We start from the raw sequence: 14,036 nt of genomic DNA, 5'->3' as shown, positions 1-14,036 counted from the left end.
AGATGTAATCCCACATAAAGAGTCCTGAAGAAGGCTGATATCCAGCTGGCAAAGGCACAGATCCTGGTAGCAAACTTAGCATTTAAAGTAAAATGTCATTATCTTTTAGGCAGGCATAGATGGGGAGAAACCAGCTTGGTCACTGCTGCAGGTTATTTTTTTTTTAATTCAATACTGAAAAACGGTGCCTATGTCAGCATCTTCTGGGACTCTGTATGTCAGTCACTGATTGTGAATCCTCTTTCCTTACACTATCCTGCCTACTTTGGAGTGGAGAATTCACAACCTTAGTCTTTAATAATCGTAAAAGTCAGAGCCTGCAACTCTCAGGTGTGTCTGATGCAACAGCACCCTCTAGTGCTCTGTAGGGTAACTTCACCCTTCCTGGTTTGCGTTCGGGTCCTGAGACACTTGGCAGGAGCCTTGGGGAATTCTGAGGGTACAGGGCAGAGATGAATTTGATCTAGTTGAGTTTTTAGAAGCTGGAGACTGACAGCATTGGCTAAACCTAGGGATCGTGCAGTGAAATGCTGTGTAAACTTCCTTTGCACAGTCCCCATGCTGTTACAGGCCCATGTCCCTGCTATGTAGAAATTGGGAGTTGGACAGAATTTCATGGTGATTTTGTGCCTGAGGGCTGTGTGGGTTATATGCTGTTTGGGGGTTGAGCCTGCCTGCAAAGAGCCCAGCACACTGTTGGTTTCTATCCGAATAATTAATAACAACACTGCGCGCGCACACAGCCAGTATTTGTGTATGCAGATATGTATTTGCATAGGCAAATTGGGTAATTGCATCCCAAGTAATCTTCTGTGTGTGCACTTGCCTAGCTTGTATGCACAAATGCCTCTTTGCATGTGCAAGTGGTCAGGGCCGGCTCTGGCTTTTTGGCCGCCCCAAGCAAAAAACAAAAAAACAAAAACAAAAAACGGGGCGGCCAGAACGGCAAAGCAAAAAAAAAACAACCTGTGGCGCGGCCAGAGCCAGGGTGCAGGGGGACTCCCTGCGCTGCAGATGTGCCCTGGCTAGCGGGGGGAGAGGGAGGAAGCGGGGGGAGAGAGAGAGAAGGGGGGCGGCCAGGGCTTCAGCGGGGCGCTACCACGCGGCCCCTTCCGCCGTGCCCCCTGCCGGGAGGGCTCCACACCACTTCAGTCGGCTGGGAGGGAAGGACGCGCACTGCCCTGCCGGGCTTGCTGCAGGGCGCTCCCGTCCTCCGCGCTGCCACCCCCTACAGGGCGGCCGGAGCAGAAAAAAAACAAAAACAAAACAAAAAGCGGCCGTGCCGCCCTAGGATTGGGCAGAATGCCACCTTGAACAATTTGCCGCTCCAAGCACCAGCTTGCTCGGCTGGTGCCTGGAGCCGGCCCTGCAAGTGGTGGGGTCCAAACACATTTTTGCAGAAGCGGTTTAGAACCCTGGGTTTTAATATCGGACCAGGGAAGTAACCACCAAAAGCTTAAATTCAGACCCTGCAACCTTATTTCATTTGTGACCCAATCTTAATTTGAGCCTCGGCCTTCAGTGCACCACCTATGACTCCTCTTTGTTTTAGCATTTTCTTAGCAGCATCATGCAGGTTATCACTGTGCTTTGGGGAGGGATTTTTTTATCCGTGTCTATATACAAGATGGACTCAGAGTGCTAAGCACAGGGAGACCATTCCACCCTGTAAGGCAGTGATGCACCATGGAGCCTTAAAATCTCAGTCACGCATCCGTTTCCTTCCCTTGCCTTCCTGGCAGCCATTCCGGATGGATTTGAAATTGAATCCCAGCCCTCAGAGGAGCCCATTGAGGGACAGGACCTGAGGATGAGCTGCAATGCGGATAACTACACCTATGAGAACCTGCAGTGGTACCGTCTGAACCTCTCTAAGCTCCACGATGAGGAAGGCAACCCCCTCGTCCTGGACTGCAAGAACGTCCACCACTATGCGACCAAGATGCAAGGGGAGCTGCGCTTCGAACCCGACTCCAACGACGCTGCCCTGCTGCTCACCATCCCAAACATCTCCCTGGGGGAGGAGGGAGACTATGTGTGTGAGGTGCAGAACCGAAAGACCAGAGAGAAACACTGCCAGAAAAAATACATCTCTGTACAGGGTGAGGAGCGTGGGAGCAGGCAGAGTGACTCTGTGATGGTGGGCGTGATGCAGGGCAAGGAGCACACAAGGAAGCACAGGGAAAGGGTGCACAGGGCCTGAGCAGCAAGGGGTGCTGGCTATGAGAGAGTTCTCAACACTGCCTGTCTCAGCCTCACCCAGAAGGGGCTAGATACTCAAAATTTACAGTATATTAGGACCCCCTAGAATTCTTTCCCCAGTACTGTATGGGCCGAGATGGTCTTCAAAGCAAACAATCTCCTGCTTGTCTTTAATCTCCTCTTTGTCTGGATGCTGCTGCTCCTTTAGCCCTCGAGGTCCCCAGACTGAAGCAGAACCTGACAGACATATGGGTGAACGTCAGCGACTCGATAGAGATGCGTTGTAAGGTGGATGGCGCTCACATTCCTGACATCAGCTGGTATAAAGACGAGAAGCTGGTGGAAGAGGTTTCAGGTACGGTTGGTTCAAGAGGGTGGAGTTGAGGTCAGGGAATCTTCTTCCAAAGGACAGTCAGGCAAACTAGATTTGAATCCTGGCCCTGCCATGCCCTGGTTTAAAGACGGCTACTAGATCATTGGGCTGGAATATGTTTTTTAACCAGGTTCTGCCACAATTTGAGTGTGTCCTCATTGGCCAGCCAGACCGCATTAGGACCTGGCTCAGGTGCCGCTGCATTTATGCCATGCTTACACACAGCTGGTAAGCTTTATTCAGAGACTTGTGCAGACAGGAGTTGCTGAACTATTACAAGGTGTAGCCAAGTTAGACTCTGTCCGTGTTCCATCTGAAACGGCAGGCTGTGTGGGTAACTAGATACTAGGGCAGTTAAATACTGGTGCTGCTAGGTGCCTCTGGCTTATTTTCCCTGAACAGCCTGGAGGTTTTGGTTTGAGAAGACCAGTTTAGTCATGTAATGAAGCCATGTTGCAGGTTACCGAGGGGGCTAGTCTGTGGCATGGTTTAGCTGCACAGCTCTATGGCAAAAAAAAAATTCCTTGTTCACACCACTCTAGGGAAACTCGCAGGAGCCCTGCTAGCAACAGTAACGTTTGCTGGCCTGTGTTTGGCCAGGGTGCAGAAGGACCCAAGGGAGAGGGCACGCTCCAAATGGGATGGCTTCATAGATGGTGCTGTGCACATGGTGAGGGCTCTATGAAACTGGAGCCAGTAATGGGAGCGTTCCCCGCTTTCCCTGCAATGGTTCCTTGTGCTCTGAGTCCTGCGTGTTCCCGTGGGTGCTTAGAACCACTTCTTTAGACAGGCCCTGAGGGGCTTTTTATAGCCTAGTTGGAGGCCACGTGTGGACGAGGAAAAGAGGCCATGTTCTGTGACGTGTTAGATAAAATCTTTTAACTAATGGGCTGTTAGACCAGATCCTGCACCTACTGCAGACTGGGCAGGCCATGTTTAAAACCTTGTTAGCTAGTTGAGGTCATGTGCAGTGGGGAGCCTAGGCTAATCACCCTGACTGTTAAAAGGCTGCATTTTACTTCAAGTCTGAATTTGTCTGGCATGAGAATCCCCTCCCTCCGGAGACTGCACCAGCTCACACTGATACCATTAGCCTCTGTACCTTTCAGGGATTGACCTGGCGGATTCGAACCAGAGGCTGAGCATCCAGAGGGTGAGAGAAGAGGACGCTGGGCTCTACCTGTGCAGTGTCTGCAACGTCAAAGGCTGCGTGAACTCCTCAGCCAGCGTCTCTGTGGAAGGTACCGCCAGCATCCCAAGCCCAGGGAACAATCCCCTCAGACTCTGGGAGTGCAGACAAAGCAGGAGGAGCAAGGCCCCTCTCTGCTTCTGTGTGCTCTGAGACAGTCGATGCGGAGATGTGAGTGAAGGCCCCTCCATCTAGCTGGAGTGAAGGTGTCAGTCTGAGGAGTCCAAGGGCAGCTCTAGGCCAAGCTTGGATACCCACAGGGCAGCGCAGCCCTCCTCCCAGAGAGGGAACAGGGCTCTCACAACAGCGTCTGCTACTCTCCTGTGCTCAGCCCTGTGCGAGAGGGAAGGCACAGACGCACCTTCTCCAACACCTGCCTCACAGTACCCCATGATGAGGATGGGGCAGGCTGGAACAGGAGGTGGAGAATGAGCATCTCTCTGACTCAGCAATTTCCCTTCCTGTTCTGCAGGCTCCGATGACCGGACCAACGTGGAGATCGTGATCCTCATTGGGACCGGGGTCATCGCTGTCTTCTTCTGGATCCTCCTCATCCTCATCTTCTGCAACATCAAAAGGGTACGTTGCCTGCTTTTGCCCCCGCAGTGTGGCACCAGGGAGGGAGGGTGGAGAGCAGAGGGGAGATGGAGATGGGAGTTCACACGGCTCTTGCTTCTCCGGGTGGGAGGCGTAGCTGCAAAGGTGATCCGCAAAACCACTGCAGCGTGTCCCTAGTTCTAGCATTGCTGGCAGGACGATCACTGAATGGTGCTCTGGACTGGCTCCCTTCCAAGTACAGGGCTCACAGCAGCCACAAAGAAGGAGGCAGAATGGTGTTTGGCATTGGAGAAGAGGACCCAGAACAAAGGGGGTGAGGGAAAATGGCGGGGATCCCCAAAGCCCCCGTTCAGAATGATTAAACCTACTCTGTGGTGCCAGAAAACAAGGGAGTCAGGTCACAGCACAAGGGGGTAGGACAGAACCGGAGCTGTGTAAGCGTCTCCCCACTGGAACTGGTGCTGAACTGCCTAGTCACACCCCCTCTTTGCTGATTCCTGCAGCCTGCCCACGCTGACATCAAAACCGGTTACCTGTCCATCATCATGGACCCCGGAGAGGTTCCCTTGGAGGAGCAGTGCGAATACCTGCCCTATGACTCCAGCAAGTGGGAATTCCCACGGGAGCGACTCCGGCTAGGTGAGAGCTCTTTGCTGGCCACAGGACAGACAGGGCCTTGCTATGCGAGCCTCTTGGCTGCGTCTGATGGTTGGGTTCCAGCTTTCTCGCTCTCTCCTTCTCTGTGTCCACTACTTCCTTGGCTTCAGGACCACCGCCTTCTGCCTTCAAATGTTTCCTGGCTCAGCTATGCTTGGCAGATTTCTTTGTCTCTCCTCGGCCACCATCCTGGGACCTACTGTGGATTTCTGGATTGTATTCCCTTGCTTTCTGTGGCCCCTGTTTTACTGGGATTCAGGAGTCACTCTTTTGTCGTGGCCAGGTCCCCAAATCCAGGCCCTTGTAGAACCCTGCTCTCTCTCTGTGAACAATATGTGCTATCCTCTCTCTGGAAGCTCCTGTATCTCAGTGTGAAAGCTTTCAGAGCTATGTAGCTCTCCCTGTGAGGCCCTGCTCCTGTCCACACTGGGTGATGAGTTAGGAGGAGGAGGAGGAGCTTGGACAACTCATATGAAATCATTCCCCAGTGATGGCTCTGATAACACTTTGGAAGGCCACCACCAATGCTGCTGAGTCTCCCAGTGCTCCGTCTTTCAGCTAGGGTCAGAAGTTGGTCCAATAAAAGATATTACCTCACCCACCTTGTCCCGCTAGTATCCTGGGACCCACGTGGCTACAACAACACTGCATAGGGTCAGGAATGTCATTTTGCCATTACAGTCAGGATGCCTGGGTTCTAACCCTACTCTGTGACCTTTGGCTAGTCACTTGGGGCCAGATTTGCAACCCCAACTCACCCTGTGTATTATCTTACTGGACTAGTAGCCCCATTGATTTCAGTGTGGCTACTTGTGGAGTAAGGTGCTATTGTGCAGGAGCACGGGCATGAGAACCTGGCCCTTAATCTCTTTGTGTCTCCTTCTTCTGTAAAATAGGTATAATAATACTAATGTACCAGGCAGGGGTGTGATTAAGAGCTGATTAGTATTTGGGACCCAGGGAGGGAGTTTACTATCGCAGAGCTGTGTTACTATACGTGTCCTGTCTGATGTGGTGGTTGCTTTATGAAAGACTTCCTGGTCTGCAATTGATCACACTCCTTCACTCCATTCATCACCTTGATCCAGGGAAACCACAGAGCTCATAACTCTGCCACCCCATCGCTAGGGTCCATCTCCCACTCAGGAGTACCCCTCTGTTGGACATGGCTTGCAACTCAGAAGGGCTAACAGAAGAGCAGCCAATGCACTTCAAGCCTGGGGCTTCTGGCTTGTCCGGGGCATGCATCTCCTTTCAGCTGTCCTGAGGGAACATGCAGCTGCCTGGGCAGAGCTGTGCCAGCCTGAGGGCACATCAGCGCTCCGGTTTAAAAACCAGCCCTAGGAATGTGTCCACCACCCTGAGCCATGTGCACACACACACACACACACACACACACAACACCACTCCACTCCTTATGTAGCCTACAAAGGGTTACACGGAGCGCTGTGAATGAGAACGCCAAGGACCGGAATAATGACATCAGCCCTGGTCATTCTGCTCCAAGGTGTCACGCACACCTTTCCCACGCACTCCGCTCCAGGGCAACAAATGGCACCTCACCTCCGCAAGCTGTTTCCTTCCTCTACTTTGTCAATGCTGGGTCTGTCTCAGTTCCCCCCCTTGTCCTTTCTCTCATTATAACCGTCTGAGCAGGCAGCCACCTGGGAAGGGTGCACACTGCACTTCTTCCTCTTCCTTTGTCACTCATTTTCTCCTTCTCGCCGTTTCCTGTTTTGTTTTTGTCCCATTCCCCAGGCCCCGCACCAGTTCTCCATGACGCTCCCTTTTACCCTGTGTTTCCCTCCTTGGCAGGTAAAGTCCTGGGCCATGGCGCTTTCGGGAAGGTGGTGGAAGCCTCTGCCTTTGGGATTAATAAGAGTAACAGCTGTGAAACTGTGGCAGTTAAAATGCTGAAAGGTACGAAGATGGGGAGGCAGGATGAATGGCTTTTGTGGACAGCAGGGGATGAGTCATCTGCCTGGGAACGTCCATCTGGTTAATATCTGTCTTTCACAGAAACATCTTGAGTGATTTAAACTAATCCCTTGTCATCGCTAGAGTGCATACCTGTGCTCATGGCGTTAAAGAGTCCAAGGGCCCGATCCAGCCCTTGGTGAGGTGAATGGGGGTTGGATTATGCCCTAAAGGAACAACCTTCCTTTTTAACGTTTAGCTCCATGGCCTTTGACCCTGTTGACCTCTGATAAGTGATGTCCTGTCCCCATGCAGGTCCATTGGAAGGAGCCTGGCAGAGCAGACAGGGGAAAGAAGGACAAAGAGCCAGGTTTTCAAAGGTATTTAGGTGCCTAACAGGATTTTCAAAAGTGCCCAGGAAGGTCAGGCACCTCACTCCCATTGGAATCAGCTCTGGTTCTGCCGCACCTGACCTGCTTAAGCACTTTTGAAAATCCCACCAGGCACCCATCTGCATCTTTAGGCACCTACATACTTTTGAAAACCTGACCCTAATTGTGTAGAACTGTTTAAGGTCCCAAATTGGTAACATAGTCTCTAGATCATTGCACGTCTGACACAAAGTACAATAACATTGGGAATCAAAATATTTAAAAATCGGTTCTTTCATATAGCTGCCAAGACTCAAGTTCAGGGTTCTGCTGGAGTTAACGCCAATATTAGACACCTAAGAAGCTGTGCATAGTGCAGGAAAACACTCCTTTCCTGCTTCATTTCAAGAGCTTGGGTGATATCAGTGACTCTTAAAGGAGAGATACAGAATCCTGAACCCCACTCTCGGCTGGTCAGTATAGGAGGAGCTGCTTTTCAAATCATTTGCTTTTCAAATGTGATTGTTTAAGGGCCACATTCAGATCACAACTCAGTTGAAGTCAGGAGTGTTGAACCTGCCTTAGGGCCAGTTTCAGAGCTGGAGTAAGATTGCATGCTACAGATTTGAGATCTTAAACTTATGTGGCCACGTTTTCAAGCAGGACCCTAAAATGGCACCCTCCTATTCTGCATGTTGCCCATTTGGGTAAAAAAAATCACTTTTGTTTGCACATATTGGTTACCAGGCATATATGAAACTTCCTGACATGTAAGCAAAAGAGGAAAGCACATAGAGAGGACTATTTGCATGTGGAAACCAAGTAACTAGAGCTGTCAAGCGATTAAAAAAATTAATCACGATTAATCACATGATTAATCGTGCTGTTAAACAATAATAGACTACCATTTATTCAAATATTTTTGGATGTTTTCTACATTTTCAGATATACTGATTTCAATTACAACACTGAATACAAAGTGTACAGTGCTCACTTTATATTTATTTTTTATTACAAATATTTGCATTGTAAAAAACAAAAGAAATATTATTATTCAATTCACCTAATACAAGTACTGTAGTGCAATCTCTTTGTCATTAAAGTTGAACTTACAAATGTAGAATTATGTACAAAAAAATTACTGCATTCAAAAATAAAACAGTGTAAACCTTTAAAGCCTACAACTCTACTCAGTCCTACTTCAGCCAATCGCTCAGACAAACAAATTTGGTTACAATTTGCAGGAGATAATACTGCCCACTTCTTGTTTATAATGTCACCTGAAAGCGAGAACAGGCATTCGCATGGCACTGTTGTAGCCGGCGTCGCAAGATATTTACATGCCAGATGCGCTAAAGATTCATATGTTCCTTCATGCTTCAACCACCATTCCAGGGGACATGCGTCCATGCTGATGACGGGTTCTGCTCGATAACAATCCAAAACAGTGCGGACCGACACATGTTCTTTTTCATCGTCTGAGTCAGATGCCACTAGCAGAAGGTTGATTTTCTTTTTTGGTGGTTTGGGTTCTGTAGTTTCCCCATCGGAGTGTTGCTCTTTTAAGACTTCTGAAAGCATGCTTCACACCTTGTCCCTCTCAGATTTTGGATGGCACTTCAAGTTCTCAAACTTTGGGTCAAGTGCTGTAGCTATTTTTAGAAATTTCACATTGGTACCTTCTTTGCATTTTGTCAAATCTGCTTTGAAAGTGTTCTTAAAACGAGCCTGTGCTGGGTCATCATCCGATACTGCAGTAACAGGAAATATATGGCAGAATGCAGGTAAAACAGAACAGGAGACATACAATTCTCCCCCAAGGAATTCAGTCACAAATTTAATTAATGCATTATTTTTTTAACGAGCATCATCAGCATGGAAGCATGTCCTCTGGAATGGTGGCCGAAGCATGAAGGGGCATCCAAATGTTTAGCATATCTGGCATGTAAATACCTTGCAACACCAGCTACAAAAGTGCCATGCGAACGTCTGTTCTTAATTTCAGGTGACATTGTAAATAAGAAGCAGGCAGCAGTATCTCCAGTAAATGTAAACAAACTTGTTTCTCTTAGCGATTGGCTGAACAAGAGGGAGGACTGAGTGGACTTCTAAGCTCTAAAGTTTTATAGTGTTTTGTTTTTGAGTGCAGTCATGTAACAAAAAAAATCTATATTTGTAAATTACACTTTCACGTAAAGAAGTTGCACTGCAGTACTTGTATGAGGTGAATTGAAAAATACTATTTCTTTTGTTTATCGTTTTTATAGTGCAAATATTTGTAATAAAAAATAATATAAAGTGAGTACTGAGCACTTCGTATTCTGTGTTGTAATTGAAATCAATATATTTGAAAATGTAGAAAAACATCCAAAAATATGAAATAAATTTCAATTGGTATTCTATTTAACAGTGCAATTAATTGTGATTAATTTTTTTAATTGAGATTAATTTTTTGAGTTAATTGCATGAGTTAACTGCGATTAATCGACAGCCCTACAAGTAACTGTTCATCTCAATGCTCATTTGTGCATATGGATGCACATGTAAAATCTGTGGGAACAATTTCAGAAGCCTGTTTGAAAACGTGGCTGTTTGTGACTACCTTTTTCCACAAGTTTTGCAGATCCCCTTTAGGTGCTGTTGTTTTCTGACTTTGAGGCCCGGCAGATTTTGTTTAAGAAGGAGCTCCTTCCACACAAGTTAGGGAATCTCCACAGTGAAGCAGCCAAAAATTGCAAATCCCAGAGGTGGTGAGATTAGGATGGAGGAACGTAGCAGAGAAAATACTCATGATAAAGGAGGATACAAATTGAGAGTGAAATTGAGTCATGGAGCAATAACAAAGTATCTCGCTGCCTAAATTACTACCAAGACACAATGCCTGATGCTGTTCGTGTTCTCTGGGGAAAATGCCATGTAGAATGAGCTGTTCAAAGAGTACCTTTGGGTGTTTAGAATAGTAAATGGACTAGAAAATGAACTTCTGGGTTAAAATCGAGCTGGGGACTCTGAACCTGTATGTTCCTATCTTCAGTCAGGATCAGAAAACCCCAAATTCCTTTTGTTTCCCAGAAATGGGTTTGCGGCTCATCACATCAGCTCAAGAAGTCAAAAGGCCAAGTTACAAGTGTGTGTGTGTCTATGTCTGGGTCCATCTGCCTTTGTGTCTATAACCCTTGTGTCATCATTTATCCCTGGATATAAACCACTTCCAACTACCTCTGGCCTAAGTGTGTCAGGCCCAACCTGTGTTCGCTTTTACTTCAGTGCTCTACATTAATAGTCCAACTCTCCTCGCCTTCAAACAGTGATTCTGCAGGGCTGAGGTTATCACTTTATAAGCTAATATTCAAAAGTCCTAAAGCCATATCTATACTAGTGCCGTAACCATGTTGACAAGAACTGTTTTAACTCAGTTATGGATCATGCTGCCAAGGTTTGGAGGCTATTGGGGATAAAGCCTCAGTAAAAAGAAGGGAGGAGGAAGGGGCTGTAATTAAGGGGGAACCATAATTCGGTTTATTTGTTTCCAGAGGGAGCTACTGCAAGTGAGCACAAGGCACTGATGTCGGAGCTGAAGATCCTCATTCACATTGGAAATCACCTCAATGTCGTTAACCTGCTGGGTGCCTGCACCAAGCCCAATGGTAAATATCCAAGACCACCAAGGCAGCTGGCCGTGAAGTGAAAAGCTCTTTCACCTCCATGCTGGGCATCATTCCCTCTGCCTCACTCTGCCATTTCCTCTGTTGTGTGTGTGACTGTGTAGGTGTGTGTTAGCGTAAGGATGCAACTGTTTGTATTTATGTGTGTGTGTGTGTGTGTGTGTGTATGTACTGAACACAATGGGATTGCATGTTGTGTACATCAAGACAGATTTTAGCCCCATGTCCTTAACTCTGCTCCAGGAACTCCTTTGTTTCTTTTCTTCCAGGCCCACTCATGGTTATTGTTGAGTTCTGTAAATATGGAAACCTCTCCAACTACCTGCGGACCAAACGGGAAGGATTCAGTCCTTACAGGGTATGTAGCCTCCTTCATCTTGTGTCATCTTTAAGGGCCTTTCCCATGATTAGTGAACGAAGACGAATATCTCTGGCTTGGAATGAGTTTAACCCTGACAATAAGATACAAAGACATCATGTGCCTAGAAATGTGTCAGTTCCATGTAACAGTGTGTTTGATGTGTGAATGCAGAGTAAATTTCTTTCTGTCCAATGGGAGATTGGTGCTTCTAGGCCAGGATTGGGCTCCATTGGTGGACCAGAATTCAAAAGCCTAGGATACAATAAATGTGTCAACTGAATTACTGCTGCAGTGGTTAGACGATGTGTCCCGTGATTACCTTTTGGGTGTGGCCTGCTTCCCAGGAGAAATCACCCAGACTGCGCATCCAGGTCCGGTCCTTAGTAGAAGCAGTGAGAGCAGACAGAAGGAGTCGCTCTGGTACCAGCGACAGCGCAATCTTCAACAGGCTTCTGATGAACAAGAGCCAGACAGCACAGCCTATACAGGAAGGTAATGAGCCCCTGTTTTCACCAGCAGCTCCTCACTTCATCCCGTTAAACTAGTGCCAAACTTAATTAACATTGAATAATTAGGGCATCTGACAATGTACAGTAGGGAACTCTGACTCACCGGGACAAATAGGCTATTCGTCAAATTGTTTTGCATTAGTTGGAATCATGTGGTATTACGTGATCCTCGGTTACATAAGCCAGTATGATGAAGATTAATACTGTCTATGGAGAACACTAGCAGTTTATAACAGATCTTAGCTCTTACAAAGAGCTTTTAGTCTGGAGCCTCAAAAAGCTTCACAGAATCAGGTAAGTATCACCCCATTTTACAGATGGGGGAACTGAGACACAGACTGGTTAAATGCCTTGCCTTAGGGCACAGCGCAAGTTTTTGGCGGAGGTGGGGGTAGAACCCTGGTCTCCTGACTAGATGTTTTATTCGGTTTTCCAGATGGGTTGATTAAGTCAGATGGAAGGCTAGTCGGGCTACACAGTGAGTTTCTCTTCCCGTTTGATGTAGGACAAGCATCTTCCTCTTTATGTGAGGACAGATAAAGGGAGATCCCTGAGGGGGGAAAGAGGGAACCTCTTCCCCTCTGATGCTGAGGCAGACTATTAATTAATCTAATCACTTCGCTGTTGCCTTGTGGTTCCCCCCATCCGTCTCTTGTAATAAACTTAGGCTTGGTCTACACTAAACCCCCAAATCGAAGTAAGGTACGCAACTTCAGCTACGTGAATAACGTAGCTGAAGTCGACGTACCTTACTTCGAACTTACCGCGGTCCACACCCGGCAGGCAGGCTCCCCCGTTGACTCCGCGTACTCCTCGCGGCGAGCAGGATTACCGGAGTCGACGGGGAGCACTTCTGAGTTCGATTTATCGCGTCCAGACAAGACGCGATAAATCGAACCCAGAAGTTCGATTGCCTGCCGCCGAACCAGCGCGGTAAGTATAGAGAAGCCCTTAGACTGTAAATTCTCTGGGTCCAGGACCAGCTTCTCATTCTGTACATGTGTAGTATCTAGGGTAATGGGCCCTGATACCTTAGGGCCTTTAGTCTCTACCACAATATAAATAATAAATATTAATAGTGGTGAATATGGTTAATCTGGAAGCATCCTCTACTTGCCTGGTTCTGCAATTGGCACAGATTCCGTAGGTCTGGGATTTCTCTGTGACTGTCCTAATTGAAGAGCATTAGCTGCAGGAATTTTCTTCCTCAAACTTGCACAGGTGCCTTGACTGAATATTTTATCACCTGCAATGGTCACAGGGAAACTCTACGGTGGATCTGGTACTTTTAGGAAACAGGCTTCATTAAACATCCCTGTAGTTTGCCTCGATGCTGACCTGGTCCAGCAGTTGTGGAGGTAGGCTGTGAGCGGGGGAGGGTAAATTCCACTAGCTAGGTGAGATAACAATTTTTCTTTCCTTTCTGGACAGTGGATGATTTGTGGCAAAGTCCATTGACTATGGAAGACCTAATCTGCTATAGCTTCCAGGTGGCACGTGGAATGGAGTTCCTGGCATCTAGAAAGGTGAGCTTGCCTTACTATTTTACATCTGTCTGTCTATGAGTAACCTTACATGGTGCCCACCATCATAGTTACTGAGTGCCTCATATGTAGGTGTGTTTATTATGTATATGTACATATATACTTAATCTCTGTGTCTCAGTTCCCCATCTGTAAAAAGACAATGAGGTGGGTGGGGGGGATATCAATTTATCCACCGAACACCCCTGGGAGGTAGGAACCTATTCTTAGTTCCCTTGTTACAGATAGGCAACTGAAACACAGAGAGATTGAGCCACTAGGTCTCAAAATGTCTGAGGCAGAGGTGCAAATAGAACTCAGATCGCCTGAGTCCCAGTGCAGGCCCTTAGCCACAACACCAAGTTTCCTTCTAATTTTTAACTTCAGCCTCTTTCAAAAGAATAAAAAAAAGGTACCGGCTCCCATAAGGAAGCAAAATGTGACTCGTTTTATTCTGTTTGTTTTTATTCTGTTTCCAGCACCCAACACTCTGTGAGGCAGTTATTTGTGTGGTTGTTATTTATTCTTTGTGAGCTAGTGGGATTTGACCCCAGGTCTCCAGAGGTGGAAGGCTAGTGCACCTAAGTGCTGGGTTCCTATTTTAGTTGCTACAAGGGAACTGAATGAGAGGCACTTCAGTTTCCTCCTCTACCCCTTCTGATCCCCCACTAGTCCCACTCTTTGTGATTTTGCCATTGTTTTTCCCCTTAG

At 47.4% G+C, this 14,036-nt stretch overlaps 1 protein-coding gene across 4 annotated transcripts in view; it reads left to right on the top strand.

The window, feature by feature from the left end:
* The window catches only part of FLT4 (fms related receptor tyrosine kinase 4), a 98,480-nt gene that overhangs the window by 73,318 nt on the left and 11,126 nt on the right, over nucleotides 1-14,036 (top strand). For 3 of the 4 annotated variants that reach the window (XM_065556014.1, XM_065556013.1, XM_065556012.1), the window contains exons 13-22: nucleotides 1,743-2,102; nucleotides 2,411-2,557; nucleotides 3,685-3,816; nucleotides 4,237-4,343; nucleotides 4,826-4,961; nucleotides 6,795-6,899; nucleotides 10,801-10,914; nucleotides 11,202-11,290; nucleotides 11,638-11,785; nucleotides 13,234-13,328. In XM_065556014.1, the coding sequence (XP_065412086.1) occupies nucleotides 1,743-2,102; nucleotides 2,411-2,557; nucleotides 3,685-3,816; nucleotides 4,237-4,343; nucleotides 4,826-4,961; nucleotides 6,795-6,899; nucleotides 10,801-10,914; nucleotides 11,202-11,290; nucleotides 11,638-11,785; nucleotides 13,234-13,328 (1,433 nt within the window). The remainder of the gene's footprint in view (nucleotides 1-1,742; nucleotides 2,103-2,410; nucleotides 2,558-3,684; nucleotides 3,817-4,236; nucleotides 4,344-4,825; nucleotides 4,962-6,794; nucleotides 6,900-10,800; nucleotides 10,915-11,201; nucleotides 11,291-11,637; nucleotides 11,786-13,233; nucleotides 13,329-14,036) is intronic. The other variant, XM_065556015.1, reaches the window with a different exon arrangement.

Source organism: Chrysemys picta, chromosome 8, assembly GCF_011386835.1.
Source record: "Chrysemys picta bellii isolate R12L10 chromosome 8, ASM1138683v2, whole genome shotgun sequence".
Taxonomy (NCBI): Eukaryota; Metazoa; Chordata; order Testudines; family Emydidae; genus Chrysemys; species Chrysemys picta.
This window is presented reverse-complemented; position numbering and strand designations above follow the sequence as displayed.